Genomic DNA, 16,131 nt, shown 5'->3' on the forward strand with positions numbered 1-16,131 from the left:
AGCTCCAAATTTAAGACACAATGAAAAGTAGCATATGGCCAACATACAACTTATGCTTATTTGTCCATTTCCTTCTAATGTCCCATATTTATATTTAAAAAGCAATGTATCAAAGTTTGGGTCATTTTAATCTAGTTGTAGATGAACCTAGGCCTTCCTCATTCACTTAGTTTGGAAGTTTAAAAAACTGAATTCGTCCACCTAAATTATTAGGGTTTTCCTTTTCCCTAAGAGCCATATTATGGTGAGTATTACTATCCACAAATTGTGACATGCAAATTATTTTGTATTCTCTTGGTATCACTTTCGGTTTTCTCATACCACACACAACACCAACCAAGCACAGGGAAAAATGCAACCAGCTATTATTTGTCTAGCACTGTGTACATTTCCCTCCAAAGGCTATTTACTTCCTCCTCTCTGGAACCACTTTTTCTGACCCTAAAGTTGCTGCTCCTATGTAGCTACATCCCCAAAAGAAAGGAACTACTGCTGCTCCGTTCAGCACACGAGAGGGGAAAGAGGAAAAAAACCCAAACCCTCCAAGTGATCAACCTCCTGGCGGCATTTGCACGGCGTAAACAACTTCAACCACAGGGTTAGGGTTTGTTTTTTTCCTTCCCTGCCTTCGGAGAGAAATAGGTCCCCTGCCCGCCCCCAAGGCTGCTTCTCCGGGCAGTTCAACATTGTGCAAACCCGGAACACCCAGGCTTGGAAAGGCTGCACCGCCTCAAGGCTTATAGGAGCCGAACCCGCGCGGGAGAAGGGAAACCAAAGAAAGGAACCCTTGAGCGGGGCTTAAAAGACTTTGCACAAGCTGGGGGGAGCAGGGAAACCCCCCCTCCAGCTGCCTGTAGGGAGGGTTGACCGGGTTCCTTCCCCACTCTTGGGTCCCGGGGGTTGTGGGGGCGTTTGGTGGAAAGAGCCGCTGTTGCCCTCTCAGTCCCGGGCCCGGGACGGGGTAATTGCCCGAGGCGCCCTCTCCTCCCAACGGCCGGACCTCCTCCGCCGCGCTGCCCGCCTCGGCCGGGGGCTTTGCGGGGAGCGGACTACTCACCAGATCCTTTGTGTTTTCCATCAGGCCCTCATGGGCAGGGGATGCCTCCTCCGGCCGTCCCCGCTCTCCACCCCCCGCCCGCCCCCTCGGCTCAGCCCCCTCCCCTTCCCGAGGGGCAGGGCCAGGGTGGAGGAAGGAGACCGCTCAGCCGTCCCACTCCTGCCAGGGGGAACCTGGGCAGCGAGAGAAAAAGCAGTCTGCTCGGCAGCTCCAGAATATCAACAACATTAGCATAAACCAGGGCTGCGCGCCTGCGCAGAGCGGCCCCCTCCACGGCGCGCCCTCATTGGCTGCCCCGCTTGTTTTTGGGTCGTCCTTCCCTTAGCAGGACGGCAACGGCGGCTTCCTCTGCGATGCGGAAGTGGGTGAGGAAAGCAAGCGGGGGGGGGGGAGTTCGGAGGCAGTTAAAACCGCAGGGTGGGGGGCGTTCAAGAGCGGCGGTTGGCCGGCTCGAAAATGGGCGGTCTGAGGGGGCTTTCGCAACCTCAGAAGAAAGAGGCGTCGGTTATCCGCTTGTCAGTTAAAAAAAAAGATGTTTTCTGCCCTCCCCCCCATAACCTCAGAAGCAATGGTACAGCCCTTTGAATCTTTTGAGGGAGGAACCAAAAAATGGGGGACTCTAAAAATGGGTGTCACGTGAGAGGGCGTCTCAAGAGAAATTCATTCGGGAGCGTAAAGAGATGTGCTCAACCATACACTTCCGAGACTAATTGTGACTGAATGGGAAGGAAGAGGCAGAATGTCTGAGAGTTATCCAACTCTAAGAAATCCGGAAACGGCGTCCCGTCGACAGGCGGTCTTTGTATAAGTCCATTTATACTAGGGCAGAGGTCTCCAAACTTGGCAACTTTAAGACTTGTGGACTTCGACTCCCAATTCTGGGAGTCGAAGTCTACAAGTCTTAAAGTTGCCAAGTTTGGGGAATTCTTGTACTAGGGCAACTCATCCCCAAAAAGGTGCTTCCGGTTCCTGCAAAAGGGAAGTGGACCTTTCACGTCCGGTTCGCGTTTCCCGAAAGAAGGGAAAGCATGGAGGCGAAAGTTGGTGTTCGTTCCGGCAGGATGCCGACTCGAAAAAGACCTCGGGTGGGAGAGGATCGGCTTGAAGCGACGGTTGCTTCTGAAGAGGACGCCCGCCGAGCTCACCACTTGGCTCTCCTGGCGGAAAAGCCGGCCTCGGAGCATGGCCTGGAGGAGCTGGTCTTCGGCGGGCTGGAGGAAGACGAGGGTCTGCTGCGGCGGTTTCAAACCTCGTGCGCCCAGGTGACGTGGGGGACAGGGGCATGGTCTTATCTCCCATTGGGAACCAAGTTTTCTATTCCTGCTCTCCACCACTTTTTTCTTTCCCCCGACCTTTTTGTTTCTCTGAAGCTGTGGTGTGTTTCTTAAAACCTGGCAACTGGGATTTGAGGTCAACACATCGTAAAAGTGGCCAAAAACACCCCTCTAAACACGGGATTCAAACAGGAAGCTCTTTCTTTCTATGAAATGGAACCATAATCTGTGGAGCATCAAAATATTTTATTAAATGCTGCTCTGTACTTTGAAATTTATTTCTCCATTTACCTCTTGCTAATAGTGATGTTACTTAGATGATGATACTAACTTAGTGATGATACTTAGAACCACTTTTTGTCACTTTGAATGTACACTAATCGGCATACATTACATGAAATTTTCTTCATACAGTTCTCAAATATACATACATTAGAGGTGGTATTCAGCAGGTTCTGACCAGTTCTGGAGAACCGGTAGCAGAAATTTTGAATAGTTCGGAGAATCGGTAAATACCTCTGACTGGCCCCACTGCCATCCATTCTCTGCCTCCCGAGTCCCAGCTGATCTGGAGGGAAGGGGGATTTTTCAGTAATCTTCCCCTGGAATGGAGAGGGAATGGAGATTTTGCAGTATCCTTCCCCTGCCATGCCCACAGAACCGGTAGTAAAAAAAATTGAATCTCACAACTGACATACGTACATGCCATGTTACCTAGTATGAGTATTGAAAGGTCCAAAAGAAAACAACCAAGCAGAGAAAGCATCAAGGACCCCTCATTTCTCCCTTTAACCTGTTAGTCCCTCATCTTCTGAATTTGAGTTGTTTGTGAAGAAGTAAACATGTTAATGGAATGCTCTATTGGGAGGGTGCATGAGTGTTGACTATTGGGGGAAAATAGTGACTTAGTAAATCAAAAGAAATGAAGGTATTGCTTGGTGAGCAGATAAACTTAATTTCTGTCTGCTGTTTCATTTAGGGATATAGTATGCAGGTAGTCCTCAACTTATGACCATGATTTTGGCCAAAATTTTCATTTCTAAGCAAGGCAGTTGTTAAGTGAGGTACCCCATTTCATCACTTCTTTACCAAAGTTAGGTGAATCACTGCAGTTGTTAGAGAATCTGGCTTTCCCCATTTACTTGGCTTGTCAGAAGCCAACTGAGAAAGTTACAAATGGTGATCACATGACACCACCACCACCCCCAGGACAGTGCAGCTATCATATATACATGCTATTTGCCAAGTTCCTGAATTTTGATCATGTGACCATAGATACTGCAACAGTCATTAAGGGTGAAAATTTGTCATAAATCACTTTTTTAGTGTTACCATAACTTTGAACAGTTACTAAATTAATCATTGTAAGTCAAGGATTACCTGTTAACTACAGTACTTGGGGCTGGCATTTCTATTGTTGAGCGATGCAGCTGTAAAGCATGTCAAGTGACCACATTTGTTACCTACATCAAAATTAGATTAAAAAACATTTAAACATTCTGCTTTCAAATTTTCTTTTTAAACAGTTTTGTTTTAAAAATTTTAGGGTGGTGATGTGTTAAACAGTAACTTTGAAGAAGAATCTGGCGATTCTGAAGTGGAGAATGATGCAGAAGACAACTTTCTTCCACTGAAAAAGCCAGCATGGGTAGATGAAGATGACGAAACTGAAGAAATGTATGCAGTACTCAGTAAATCAATTTCAATCAAATGATATCATAAGCAAATTGTATTTAATCCTTTGCACTTTTATTTAATATATTTAAATACTTATGGGTGTGAAAATGTTTTAAGTGTCTGTTTTGAGCTTTCCAATTTAAGAGTTAATTTTAATGCCTTCGCATTTTTAAAAATATTGCCCAAATATTTTCTTTACTTTGGCTGATCAAATAACATGTGAATACAAGCTGCTGTTTGCATTATATACAAATATTTTTTTCCATTTATGTCTTTGCCTTTCCTCCAGTGATCACAGTAAGTTATGTAATTGCCTTGCCATCCCTCTTATTATAACCATAGCCAGATGAAATCAGCTAAACTGAGTGGAAAACTGTTTAGTGAGTTTGTGTGTTGAGATCTGAATCTTTACTTATGTCTGGTACTTCAGCCATAATGAAATATTAATATAGGATCTACAGTACTATAGTTTTTCTTAACTTACCCTGGCTGTGCTAAGAATTTTGAAATCTTGACATCTGGAAGATACCTGGCTAAAGAAATCTGATCTAATATATAACAGTTTTTTATTTCTCTCATTTTTACATAGTTTGACAATCATACTGTCCTGAACATGTTCAAATCTATATCATAAAAATAAATAGAATAATGATGAATGCAATGGTAATATTATTGACATGCCCTACATCATTAAGCAATCTAAAATTGTAAAAAAAAAATCCTGGAATAAAGTACAGAAAATCATTTCCATAGTGTTGCCAAAATTTGCCTGGATGTGTCCAAATAGTTACCAGGAGTGAAGCTTGGAATCTTTACCTTTCAAAAATATGAATAAGTGGACAATTGTATGAATTTAGCATATGGCTTTGTTTTCCCAGAATTGACATGATGCACCGGCATCGGAAAAATATGATGAAAAGTGATGCAGAAAATAAGCTTTCAAAAACAAAACTTCAGAGAAGATTTCAAGAAGAGTATGTTTTATTGGTAACATGTTATTTTACATAATGCTATCTTTGGGGATTTTATTTCAGTTACAATCTGAAATGTTTGTGTTGAATGCAAGAAATAGCAAAAAAATGTTTTGCCTACTGCATTCCTAATACAGGTAGCCCTTGACTTATGACCATAATTAAGCTCAAAATATTTGTTGCTAAGTGAGACATTTGTTAAGTGAGTTTTGCCCCATTTTATGAACTTTCTTGCCACAGTTGTTAAGTGAATCACTGCAGTTGATAAGTTGGTAACCCAGTTGTTAAGTGAATCTGGCTTCCCCATTGATTTTTCTTCTGAGACGCAAAGGTGATCACATGATCTTGGGACACAGCAACAGTCATAAATATGAGCCAGTTGCCAAGCATCTGAATTTTGATCACATGATCATGTGGATGCTGCAAAATTTTCAACTTTGAAAAAAGGTCAAAAATCACATTTTTCAGTGTGGTTGTAACTTTGAACAAACTGTTGTAAGTTGAGGACTACCTGTAAAAGATTCAATGACACAAAGTAACATTTGTGGAATACAGAATGTACTATACAAAAAAAATAAGTTCAAGTGTGCCATCATTCATTTCAATAATACTTCTATCACACTGTGTGGCTGAGAGGCCAAGGAAAGAAGGATCATGCATTATTGGATAACAATGATCACCCTCTTCCTCCATTTCTTGCCTTTTGTCCCTCACTTTATCTGCTGCTCATTCTCTGATTCTTCATTTTTTGCTGACTGTAACATTAATTATGAATTTTTGACTTATCTGGACAACCTGCTTTGTCCTTAGTAATAATACTTCTTTACAGATTTCAAGGTGCTATGGGAACAACACCTTCTTGGGCACTGAGAGGCATGGGGAAAAAAACCAAAAGGAAAACCTCACATGAAGGTAATTGAAGCTCATCATTGATCGCCTGTATAAATAGAAGACGTAGTCTTGTGCAGACATACTGTGTGATATTTATTTAAGCCTAGATTAATAATTATTGACAAGGACTTCCTCTGCTTAAGGTGACACTGAGGATGAAGAGGAGGAGGATCTGTTGCACAAGACAGGCAATTTTGTGATCATGTCAGACTCTTTACCAAAAGGCATTTTACAGGTAAATAAAATTCGACTTCATTTCTATTTATTACTGTTTCTGGCAAGCTTATAAATGGGAGAGGGTAAGTCTGGGGCACTGAAGATTTGTGACTACTGCCCTAATGCAACTGATACCATTGTTATATCTTGAATATACTGAGCCGAGGTGGCGCAGTGGTTAGGGTGCAGTACTACAGGCCACTTTAGCTGACTGTGATCTGCAGTTCAGCGGTTCAAATCTCACCAGCTCAAGGTCGTCTCAGCCTTCCATCCTTCCGAGGTGGGTGAAATGAGGACCCGGATTGTGGGGTCAAGTTGCTGACTCAATTTGCTAAAAAATTTGTAAACCGCTTAGAGAGGGCTGAAAGCCCTATGAAGCGGTATACAAGTCTAATAAATAAATAAATAAATAAATAATATGTTGCTAGGTTGAAGTTTAATATAATTACGTGGAACTTCAGTATTGAAGGCAAACTTTTTGCTTCATGTTCATCAGCTCAAGGAAAGGGATAGTCTTATCAAATAAATCACTCAGTGCATTTTTTAATGTCAAAGAGTAAGATTTATTTATTTATTTATTAGACTTATATACCGCTTCATAGGGCTTTCAGCCCTCTCTAAGCGGTTTACAGATTTTTTTAGCAAATTGAGTCAGCAACTTGCCTCCACAGTCTGGGTCCTCATTTCACCCACCTCGGAAGGATGGAAGGCTGAGTCGACCTTGAGCCGGTGAGATTTGATAAACATTTTAAATAAAACTTAGGTTGGACTGAATATGTGCCTAAATAAGAAACTATTGGAACAAAAGAAATCTGCTCAAAATGCTGTGAACCTTCTACCTTGAAGAATAGTGAAAATTCAGACGTTCTTTGGTCCTTTCTCAGCCTAACCTGTTTTTCATGCTACTTGCGCCCAAACTACAGAAATATTAATGTAAGCTTATTAAAAAATAATGGATAATGAAAAAACATTGAATCAACCTGTTAGCACATTGTCTCAAAAAGCAAGCAAATATTGTTTTTGAGTTTTTCAACTTGGACACACAGCACAGAATAGCCATGCATAATCACAATGCTTAATGCGCAATGTAATGTATAATCACAATATAGGTAGTCCTTGAATTATAGCGATTTATTTAGTTTGAAGTTGCAATGGCTCTGAAAAAATGACTTATCTTTTCAACAGTTGCAGCATCCCCATGGTCACATGATCAAAATTCAGATCCTTGGCAACTGGTTCATATTTATGATAGTTGCAATGTCTCCGGGTCATGTGATCACCTTTTGTAACCTTCTGACAAGCAAAGTTAATGGGAAAGACAGATTCTATTAACAACCATGTTATCATTAAACAACTGTAGGGATTCACTCAACAACTTGGCAAGGAAAGGCATAAAATGGGGCAAAATTCACAATTGTCTCGCTCAAGAACAGAAATTTTGGGTTCAGTTGTGGTTGTAAGTGAAGGACTAGATATATATGCTTTAGGATTTGGCAATCTCTCTTATAAAGAAGTTATTAAGACATGCAGAATATAAAAGAGCAAACTGACCTGTAAATTCTAAGGCAATACAGTAATCCTCAACTTGCAACCATTTGTTTAACCACTGTGTAGTGTTACAACACTGCTGAAGAAAGTGCTTACAATCGGCCTTCAAATGAACATTGCAGCGTCCCCATGGTCACAAGATCAAAATTCAGGTACTTGGAAAAAGGCCTATATTAAGAAGGTTGCAGAGTCCCGGGGTCATGTGATCACCTTTTGTGACCACCTCAAGAGTGTTTCCAATAAGCAGTCAATGGGCAAAGCCAGATTTGCTTAATGACCACAAGAAAACTTCTAGTAAAATTGGGTGTGACTCACTTAATGACTACTTTGCTTAGCAACAGAAGTTTCAGTCCCAATTGTGGTTGTAAGTTGAGTACTTCCTGTATTAAAATAGCCAGAAGCAGAAGTCAATCTTATTATCAGACAGACAGCATTATCTTTATTTCTGAAAGTATGCTTAACTGACTCTTCCTTATCCATCCTCCTTTAGCTAACTAAAAACAACAGCAACTGGCACAGCAATTGGTGTGGAACTTGCCACTGCTGTATTTTTTGTATTTAATATTTATATATTTTAATTCTTACTTGCACCTTTAATTGATCTAATAGCGTTCACTGAAATATATTCTAATTCCAATAGAAAATTTCTACTTAGTTTTCTAGTTTTCTATGTTCTACTTAAGTTTGCTGAGCTATAAAAGCACTGTATATTCATATTCTATCTTTTAGATGAAAAATTGTTTGCACGCCAATAATGAACGTGTATCAGATGCCAAATTAACAACTGTTCAGTTTCATCCTACTGCTCAAGTTGTTATGACAGCTGGGCATGATCGATCTATATCACTATTCCAGGTAAGAATGATATAGATTTTACTTTATTTTTGTCCATAAAACTCAGCAGCTTATTGTTTGCTATCACATCTATGGGCCTGGGATGAAACCGAAAGACTGTAGACAAGCAGGACTTTTTTAGTATTTTTTCAGAAGCAAAAGAATTATGTCAAAGCATCATCTGCCATAGTAAGTAACAGTAATTTCATACATGTGGAAGCTTTGAATTATTTCAAGAGAGTGGAATACGTGAATTTTGCAGAGCTTAGTGAGTTTCTTATTTGATAATAAAAAGTTAGTTCATAAGATCTGTATATATTTTTTGTATTATATTTTATACATCCTTAGTACACTTAGATACTGAGAGAACGGTTTCTTTTTTCTTTAAGGTGGATGGTATCACAAATCCACAGATACAGAGCATTCACTTGGAAGACTTTCCAATTTACAAGGCACGTTTCAGTGCAGAAGGAGAACAGGTTATAGCTACTAGCATTCATAACAAGCTATTTTATATATATGACATGATGGAAGGAAAAATTATTCCTATAAATCATATCAGAGGTAATTGTTTTTCATTAAGGTTCCTGAATGTAATTTTATTCTTTTGTACCAAGAAGAAAACACTCGGCAAATATTACTCTGTAATTGTCTCTATATGTCTGCTTTTATAACTTCAGCTAGGCATTCTCTTCCCCTCCTTCCCTCCCATGTGTGTGTGTGTATGTGTGTGTGAGTATAGAAAAAAAAATAAAGAATCAAACTACCATTTTTGGACATGTACAATAAATAACTTGTTATATTTACAGCTGCAGTACTGCTCACTTTTACCTGGGAATACATCCCCCTAAAATCTAGGGGGATTGTACTGTTAAATTGAAAGGCTGAATAGTTTTTAAAAACAAATTCTGTATATAGAAGAAACAGATTTTACATTTCTGCTTTGAATTAAAGGCTTAGAGGAGAAGATCGTCAAAAAATTTGAAGTATCTCCAGATGGAACATTCCTGCTGCTTACTGGAACATCAGGTTATCTTCATTTGATTACAATGAAGGTATAGTTCCTACTTATATGTTTGTTTGGGATAACATAATTCAGATAGCAATATTGCACCATTTAATTAAAATTAAGACACATTCATATACTTGTTAATCCACAACATATTTTATTGTAAGTTTGCTGAATCCAATCTATGATTACTGGTAGCTCTTTAATTTTATTTTTTATACTGTGTGTTATAAGAGTTTTCATTAAATAATTTATTAATTAATAATAAATTATTAATAATGCAAACTTATTTGCATTATAATGCAAAAGAAAGAACAAAAATGACATCAGATAAGAAAGTAGGATAACCATGTCTTTTATGTTGGGGTACCTCTCATTTCTCACAAAATAGAAGAGATCATCTAGTAAGACCATTTTGCTTAATAGTCTTATAAATAATGGTGACAATAGGCATTATTATATCCATCTTAGACAAAAGAATTTGTTGGAAGCATGAAAATAAATGGAAGGGCTATTGCATCATCATTCTCTCCAGATGGCAGCAGAATCTACACATATTCTGGTAATGTTTTCAGAATTGCTGACTGCAGATTTAGCATTTGTAGCTTGGTGAAATAAATATTTTTTAGTTCAACTTACATTGTTGCTATTGTATTGATTGTCCCCATTTTGAAACCACAGTTAAGTGATTCTTGAAACATAAAATAGAACAGTAATATTTGGTCTAGTGTATGACACCAGGCTAGAAAGTAGAAGATCTTGACTTCTAGTCCCACTTTAGGCATGAAAACTGGCTGGGTGACCTTGGGCCGCCCAACTCACCTCACAGGCTGGTTGTTGTGGGGAAAATAGAAGCAGAAAAGACCTTTAGATATGTTCACTGCTTTAAGTTGTTTATAAAAGTAATAAAGGTGGGACATAAAATAAATGCTTGTAAATCAATACAGCCTCCCAAAAGCAAAAAAATAATAATCCTTTTGTATATCTTTAGTTTGCTCTATATAGTTTATATTCCATATGTCTATCAAAAATAACACAAGAACAATTTGAATAATTATCAAAAGATTCATGGTCTAATGACTTCTTTGTTTTCTAAATCAGGCATGTGATATTTTAATTCTTTTAAACATTGTTTTCAATAACACATACTTATCTACTAGATGAGGGTGAAGTTTTCATATGGGATGTGAAAAGCAGGCGGTGTGTGAACAAGTTTACTGATGAAGGTTGTCTGCATGGTACTTCTATTGCAATCTCTAAAAACAGCCAATATATTGCATGTGGGTAAGTAAGCAAAAGGAAAGCCAAATATTATATACTTAAACGTTGAGAACCCATGTGCACAAGGAAAGAAACTGAATTACATACACATTAAACCATGGCTTGCTAAACCATGATTTACAAGCCAAAATGTCTGTATGTACATGAGGCATTCTGTTTGCAATATATGATCCAAATTAGATTTGTGGAAGTATTTCAGTGCCAGCCCTGGATTAGTCCACTCCATATAAAGAAATTTTCAATTGGAGGTAATTTTGGGGACTATTGAAATAATTCAGAGGGATGACTCACAAAATGTCCTCTAAGCTTGTGGATGAAAGCAATCTGTCATCTTAAAAAAAATCATTAAGACTGCTTCATAGATCAAGGGCATCACAGGGGCAGTATTGCCTGTTCATTTCCATACATGTAATTTTTCCATTTAAAAATTAAGGAAATTACTATATTACATATATAACCATGGAGGTAGTCAGCCAACACATCCTATCCACAGCTTGAGTCAGACCAGCCAAAATCGTTGAGGTTCTAAATAGATGAGTTCTGAATAATGAGGTGCAGCAGCAGGTTGTAAAATTCCACACCTCACAAGCCTGCTGTAGTAAACGGACATCCAACTCTAGCTGAAGGTGTGAAATGCGCTCCCCCCCCCCCTTTCCTCACCATGTCAACTCAATAATAGACATGGAAATGCTTTATGAGTTGACATTCGATTCCCCTCACGTTCCAAGTTAACACATAAACATGGCTAAGATGTAAAATTCATCTTTTATTAGTATGTAATGTAATTATCCTCTCATTTATGTGGAGTGTAATTGGAAATACCTTTTGAGTTTGTTTTTGTTAAACATTTGAGTATGTGCTACAATAAGAAGCTGACCTGTTTCTAAGTCATCAATATTTCTTTTTCTAGTTCTAATTCTGGAGTTGTGAACGTGTATGCCCATGATGATTGTATCAGAGAAACATTTCCTAAGCCTCTTAAGGCTATAATGAACTTAGTCACACCTGCTACATCGTTAGTATTCAACCCAACCACTGAAATACTAGCAATGGCTTCTAATAGAATGGATGATGCATTGAAACTGGTAAGTATATTTTTATTAATGTTGTACTGAAACTTTCATTTCCTCCTTTTTGCACATATTTGCAAGGAAGAGGGCAAACCAAAACAAAAAATGAAAGGGAATTTCAAGGGCAATGAAAATTGCATTTTACTATAATGCAGAACCCCTTATCTACACAAAATACTTATATAACCCAACAACCATGTTGTGATTACATATTTTAAATGTCGAAAAGAAAATTCAAATACCTATAATTAACACCTCCCTTGCCTCCTTTATAAAAACTTTCTTCAGAATTGTTCCACCCTTTGCAGAAGAAACATTTTTTTTTATTTTGTAAGGATTACAAGCATCAGCATAAAGCATCTATTCATAGAAAGATTAATTCAATGATTCATTGATATAAAATAATACTAAAAGCCCATCATCTGGCTCTTATTTTTTTTAAGATAGGCAGTTTTAGTACTTGCAATTGTTCTGTGAGAAAAGGGTGTGGCTGAAATTTTATATATTACTCAAAAATCTCAAGACTTCATTGGCTCTTCTTGAATAAAATATTAGCTTTTTTATTGCTGCATCAAAATTAAGTATCTTCTAATAAATGAAGAAGTCTACCTAATTGAGAATGTGAATAAGTTTAAAACATAATGCAGAGTTTGCCTTCATTCTTTTTATTTTTAACAATTATATTCCTTTTTTATAGGTCCATATTCCTTCATTTACAGTATTCTCAAATTTTCCTGTGTTCAGGAGAAAGTTGTTATATTTAGCTTACTGTATGGATTTCTCACCAAGAAGTGGATATTTTTCCATAGCAAACAACAAAGGCAAAGCTTTATTGTATAGGTATGTAATAAATAATTGATTATTATTGCATACTTTTGACTGCTTTTCATAATAATCGTAATAAAAAAAAAGCATTTAGTATACAATGGAAATGTAAAGAACAATTAACCCTGCTTCAGTCAATATTTGGTACTTTTAAGTACTAAATATTCAATCAAGTATTAAAACCAACTAAAATTTAATGGAAAAAATCAAAATAAACAGAATTTCTGATGGATCATAAGCATAACTATTTTATTAGAATTAAGTCTAATAAAATCAGTATACCTTAACTCTTTAAGTAATATAATCATAAAATAACTTAGAAGTCACATCCACAAAGGTCATATCAAATGATATGTGACGTGGATAGGTGATAACAGTTCTTAAGCTCTCTAAGGTTAATTCTGTTTTAACTTTTGTAGGTTGAAACACTACTCTGATTTCTAAAATGATTACTTTAAAATTAGGTAAGTATTAAATGAAGTAGGAGGCTTGAATTGTTGCAAACATTGGAAAGAATTTATTCTTGCAAAAAATGTTTTCTTATTTAAATAACAAAAAGGCAGGATTCCAGAAATTGTACAAAAAGCATGATAGAGGTTGAAGAATATCAAATTTGAAACAGTTTATATAATTAAGAATTAAAATAATAAAATAACAATGTGATTTACAATTCCTTTTTCTTTTTATTCTTGGTAGGGTGTTTTTTTTTTCTTTTGTCATGAGGATAAATATCTTTAAGGAAACAGAAAACAAAACAATCCTATAGTCCTATAAGTATCCTTCAAGCTGAATTTGATTTCTCCAGAGACATGTAGTTTTCTTAAAAATAACATGGGTGTAGCTTGCTATTCCCACAAATGGGGTTTTAAAAAAATTTCTCAGTATTCCTTACAAGCCTGATTCCTGTTGGTTTGCCATCCAAGTACTAATCAAGTCATACCATGCTTAGCTTTTTGGTATCGGCCAAGTACAATTAAATGTTGCCACCTAGCTTTATAGAATTAAATCAGTGGTGGATTCCGGGCGGTACGGCCTGGTACGGGCATACCGGTGCTAGCTGGGAGCAGCGGCCACCATACCAGAACAGTGTTTTGGTGGGCCCACTCGCCCTGGGCCCACCCGCCCATCTGCATTCCTTACCTGTTTTTGAGGGAAACGTGCCAATTATGCATGCGCTCAGTGTGCGGTGCCTGCGCAACCTCACCAAGCAGCTGGGGTGTTGCAGAGTGGTTGTGTGCACATGTGTGTGCCGCATGTGTGCCCGAGGTGGACATCTGGCCCCATCGCACAATACTGGTTGTGATGGGATCCGGAACCCACCACTGAATTAAAAGAGATGCCATTGGTATTGAATATATTTTGTAGAAGGAATGTTCACATCTACCAACTAGTTTGAGATGGCTCAGTCTCAATCATTCCTTCACAAAATGCATTGATCTCATCATTAAAACTATTGCAACATCTGAAGAGTGAGATATATCAATTTAATAGCAAGGGGGGTTTACTATTGTTATTTATGATCTTAGGTTGAGTATGACATTCTCTTAAAATTCTGGGGGGATGATTTGGGATGGAAGTTGCTGTAACCTATTAAGATATTTAATGGCCTAAAATTTCTTTTAAATAATGACAATTAATATGTTCTTTTGGCTGAAACATTTTGAGGAAATTGGAAAATAACACCCAACAGTTACTCATAATGAATCCTGTTATTGGTTTATCTTCCATGTTTTCTTACACATATAAATACAGCATAAGAAATTAATTCTTCGTTGTTATCTCAAAACTTTGGAGAACTAAATGACAACTTTTGTTGGCTCGGAGGAATTTAATATGAAAAATAGTTCTGTTTGAAAAATTGTACAAAAACACAAAACTTTGAAATGAAAACAATGAAGGATAAAATTACTTAAATCTGGCCATCAGTTACATTAGCAGCACTTTTCCTAATAAACCACCTTCAGCTGTACAAATGTTGTTTTGGGAAGAACAATTGAATATGAATGTTTAAATATCTGTATTTGTCTTTAAAATCCCATCTGTCTTTATGTGTCCTATTTTTTTCTCTAATCATGTTTTTTTTTGTTGGTTTGTTTTTCTTTTTAATTTAATACATTAATTAAAATTAAAAATAAAAACTATGCCTTACTTATCAGTGAAAATTATTAGGACATCAGAGTATTTAGTCAGTGTAAAAATAGTTGTTATAAAGTATTCTTCTATACAGGAATTATTTACATGTATGAGTGGCAAATGATAATGCTGAAACAAAACAAACCACTGTATTGCAAATACTATCAGTAAGCATCTTATAATAAACTAAATTGTTGTGAAGATGTGCAAATTAGTGTGGATCTGTGGTGAGTTTAAGGACAAAAAAGAACAATTCAATATCTCTGAATGTTAGCTTGTGAGGATTTCTCTTCTGAGTATAGAATTTCATTGCACAGCTTAATGTGTTAATTTTTTAAATTTTAGAATGATTTTTCTAGAACTCTTATACAAAAGATGAAATATAGTATATACATGTTCAGTAAATATTAACATATTTAATTATTTAATGTCTTGCTGATTCCATAAACGTAGCCAATGAAAGGGTTTCTGTGGAGTGTAATCTAATAAAAATGTGTTGACTAACTTCATTTTTTTCTTTTATACAGATCATGCAACTTCTGGTTGTAAGAAAATAGATTTGAAAACCAGTATTTCATCACCAATAAATATTTTTATAATTTACAAACTAGCTTCCATGTTTTCACATTGCATTATCAATATAGTTAGCAGAAAATAGCAGCTGAAAATAAGAAATTATAACCACTGGGAAATGACATGGGTGTACATGATAGAAGTGAATTGGGAGAAAAAAAAGTCCCAAAAGTGCTTTTTTTCCCCCAAGAGGCAACTGGACTTTGTGGTTTTTCTTTGAAAAAAAAAAGTAAATTCAATCCTGCTTTTGGGCATATAGAAAGACCACTGGCTTACCTGAACGACGTTCTCTGGGCGCTGCGGGAGAGTCCAAGCATGGATTAACACAGTCTATCTGCCCTAGGACTGAGTATCTTTTTTCCCCCTTTGACCACGCCTCCCTTTGCCTGTACAATCTCAGATTAGAAACGAAGAAGACTCTGTTTAGGACCGCCTCCACAGTTCCTCGAAGGCCTCACTGGAGGCAATAAACCCCTGGGCGGGTTTGGACTCTCCCGCAGCGCCCAGAGAACGACCGTTCAGGTAAGCCAATGGTCTTTCTCCTGAGCGCTGCTTGGAGAGTCCAAGCATGGGACATACCCAAGCTATGATGTCCCAGGGCGGAAAGAATTCATAGAGTCCGGAGCCTCTGCAACTTTTTGTAAAATTCTTCACCCCAAAGAGGCTTCGGCCGAGGCAAAGGTGTCTATTTTGTAATTGCAAATGAAGGCCGTGGGGGATGCCCACATGGCTGCTCAACAAATGTCAATGATGGACACCTGGGTCGCCCACG

General features: G+C 37.6%; 2 protein-coding genes across 3 annotated transcripts in view; one reads left to right on the top strand and one right to left on the bottom strand.

Annotated features, from left to right (window-relative positions):
- The window catches only part of MBTD1 (mbt domain containing 1), a 56,094-nt gene extending 54,901 nt beyond the window's left edge, over positions 1-1,193 (bottom strand). For both annotated transcript variants that reach the window (XM_014063687.2, XM_014063686.2), the window contains exon 1: positions 1,058-1,193. In XM_014063687.2, the coding sequence (XP_013919162.1) occupies positions 1,058-1,078 (21 nt within the window). In that variant the 5' untranslated portion in view covers positions 1,079-1,193. The remainder of the gene's footprint in view (positions 1-1,057) is intronic.
- Positions 1,194-1,961: 768 nt separating this feature from the next.
- On the top strand, positions 1,962-15,393 carry UTP18 (UTP18 small subunit processome component). The gene is made up of 13 exons (XM_087710043.1): positions 1,962-2,319; positions 3,878-4,008; positions 4,887-4,982; positions 5,809-5,891; positions 6,014-6,105; positions 8,364-8,489; positions 8,858-9,032; positions 9,423-9,523; positions 9,949-10,039; positions 10,638-10,761; positions 11,669-11,843; positions 12,526-12,668; positions 13,073-15,393. The coding sequence occupies exons 1-13, from the start codon at positions 2,086-2,088 to the stop codon at positions 13,095-13,097; spliced, it is 1,596 nt and encodes a 531-aa protein (XP_087566169.1). The 5' UTR covers positions 1,962-2,085; the 3' UTR covers positions 13,098-15,393.
- Positions 15,394-16,131: the final 738 nt, after the last annotated feature.

Source organism: Thamnophis sirtalis, unplaced genomic scaffold (assembly GCF_051295495.1).
Source record: "Thamnophis sirtalis isolate CommonGarterSnake01/CBP01778 unplaced genomic scaffold, rThaSir2_p1.2 scaffold_3, whole genome shotgun sequence".
In the NCBI taxonomy this organism is placed as follows: domain Eukaryota; kingdom Metazoa; phylum Chordata; class Lepidosauria; order Squamata; family Natricidae; genus Thamnophis; species Thamnophis sirtalis.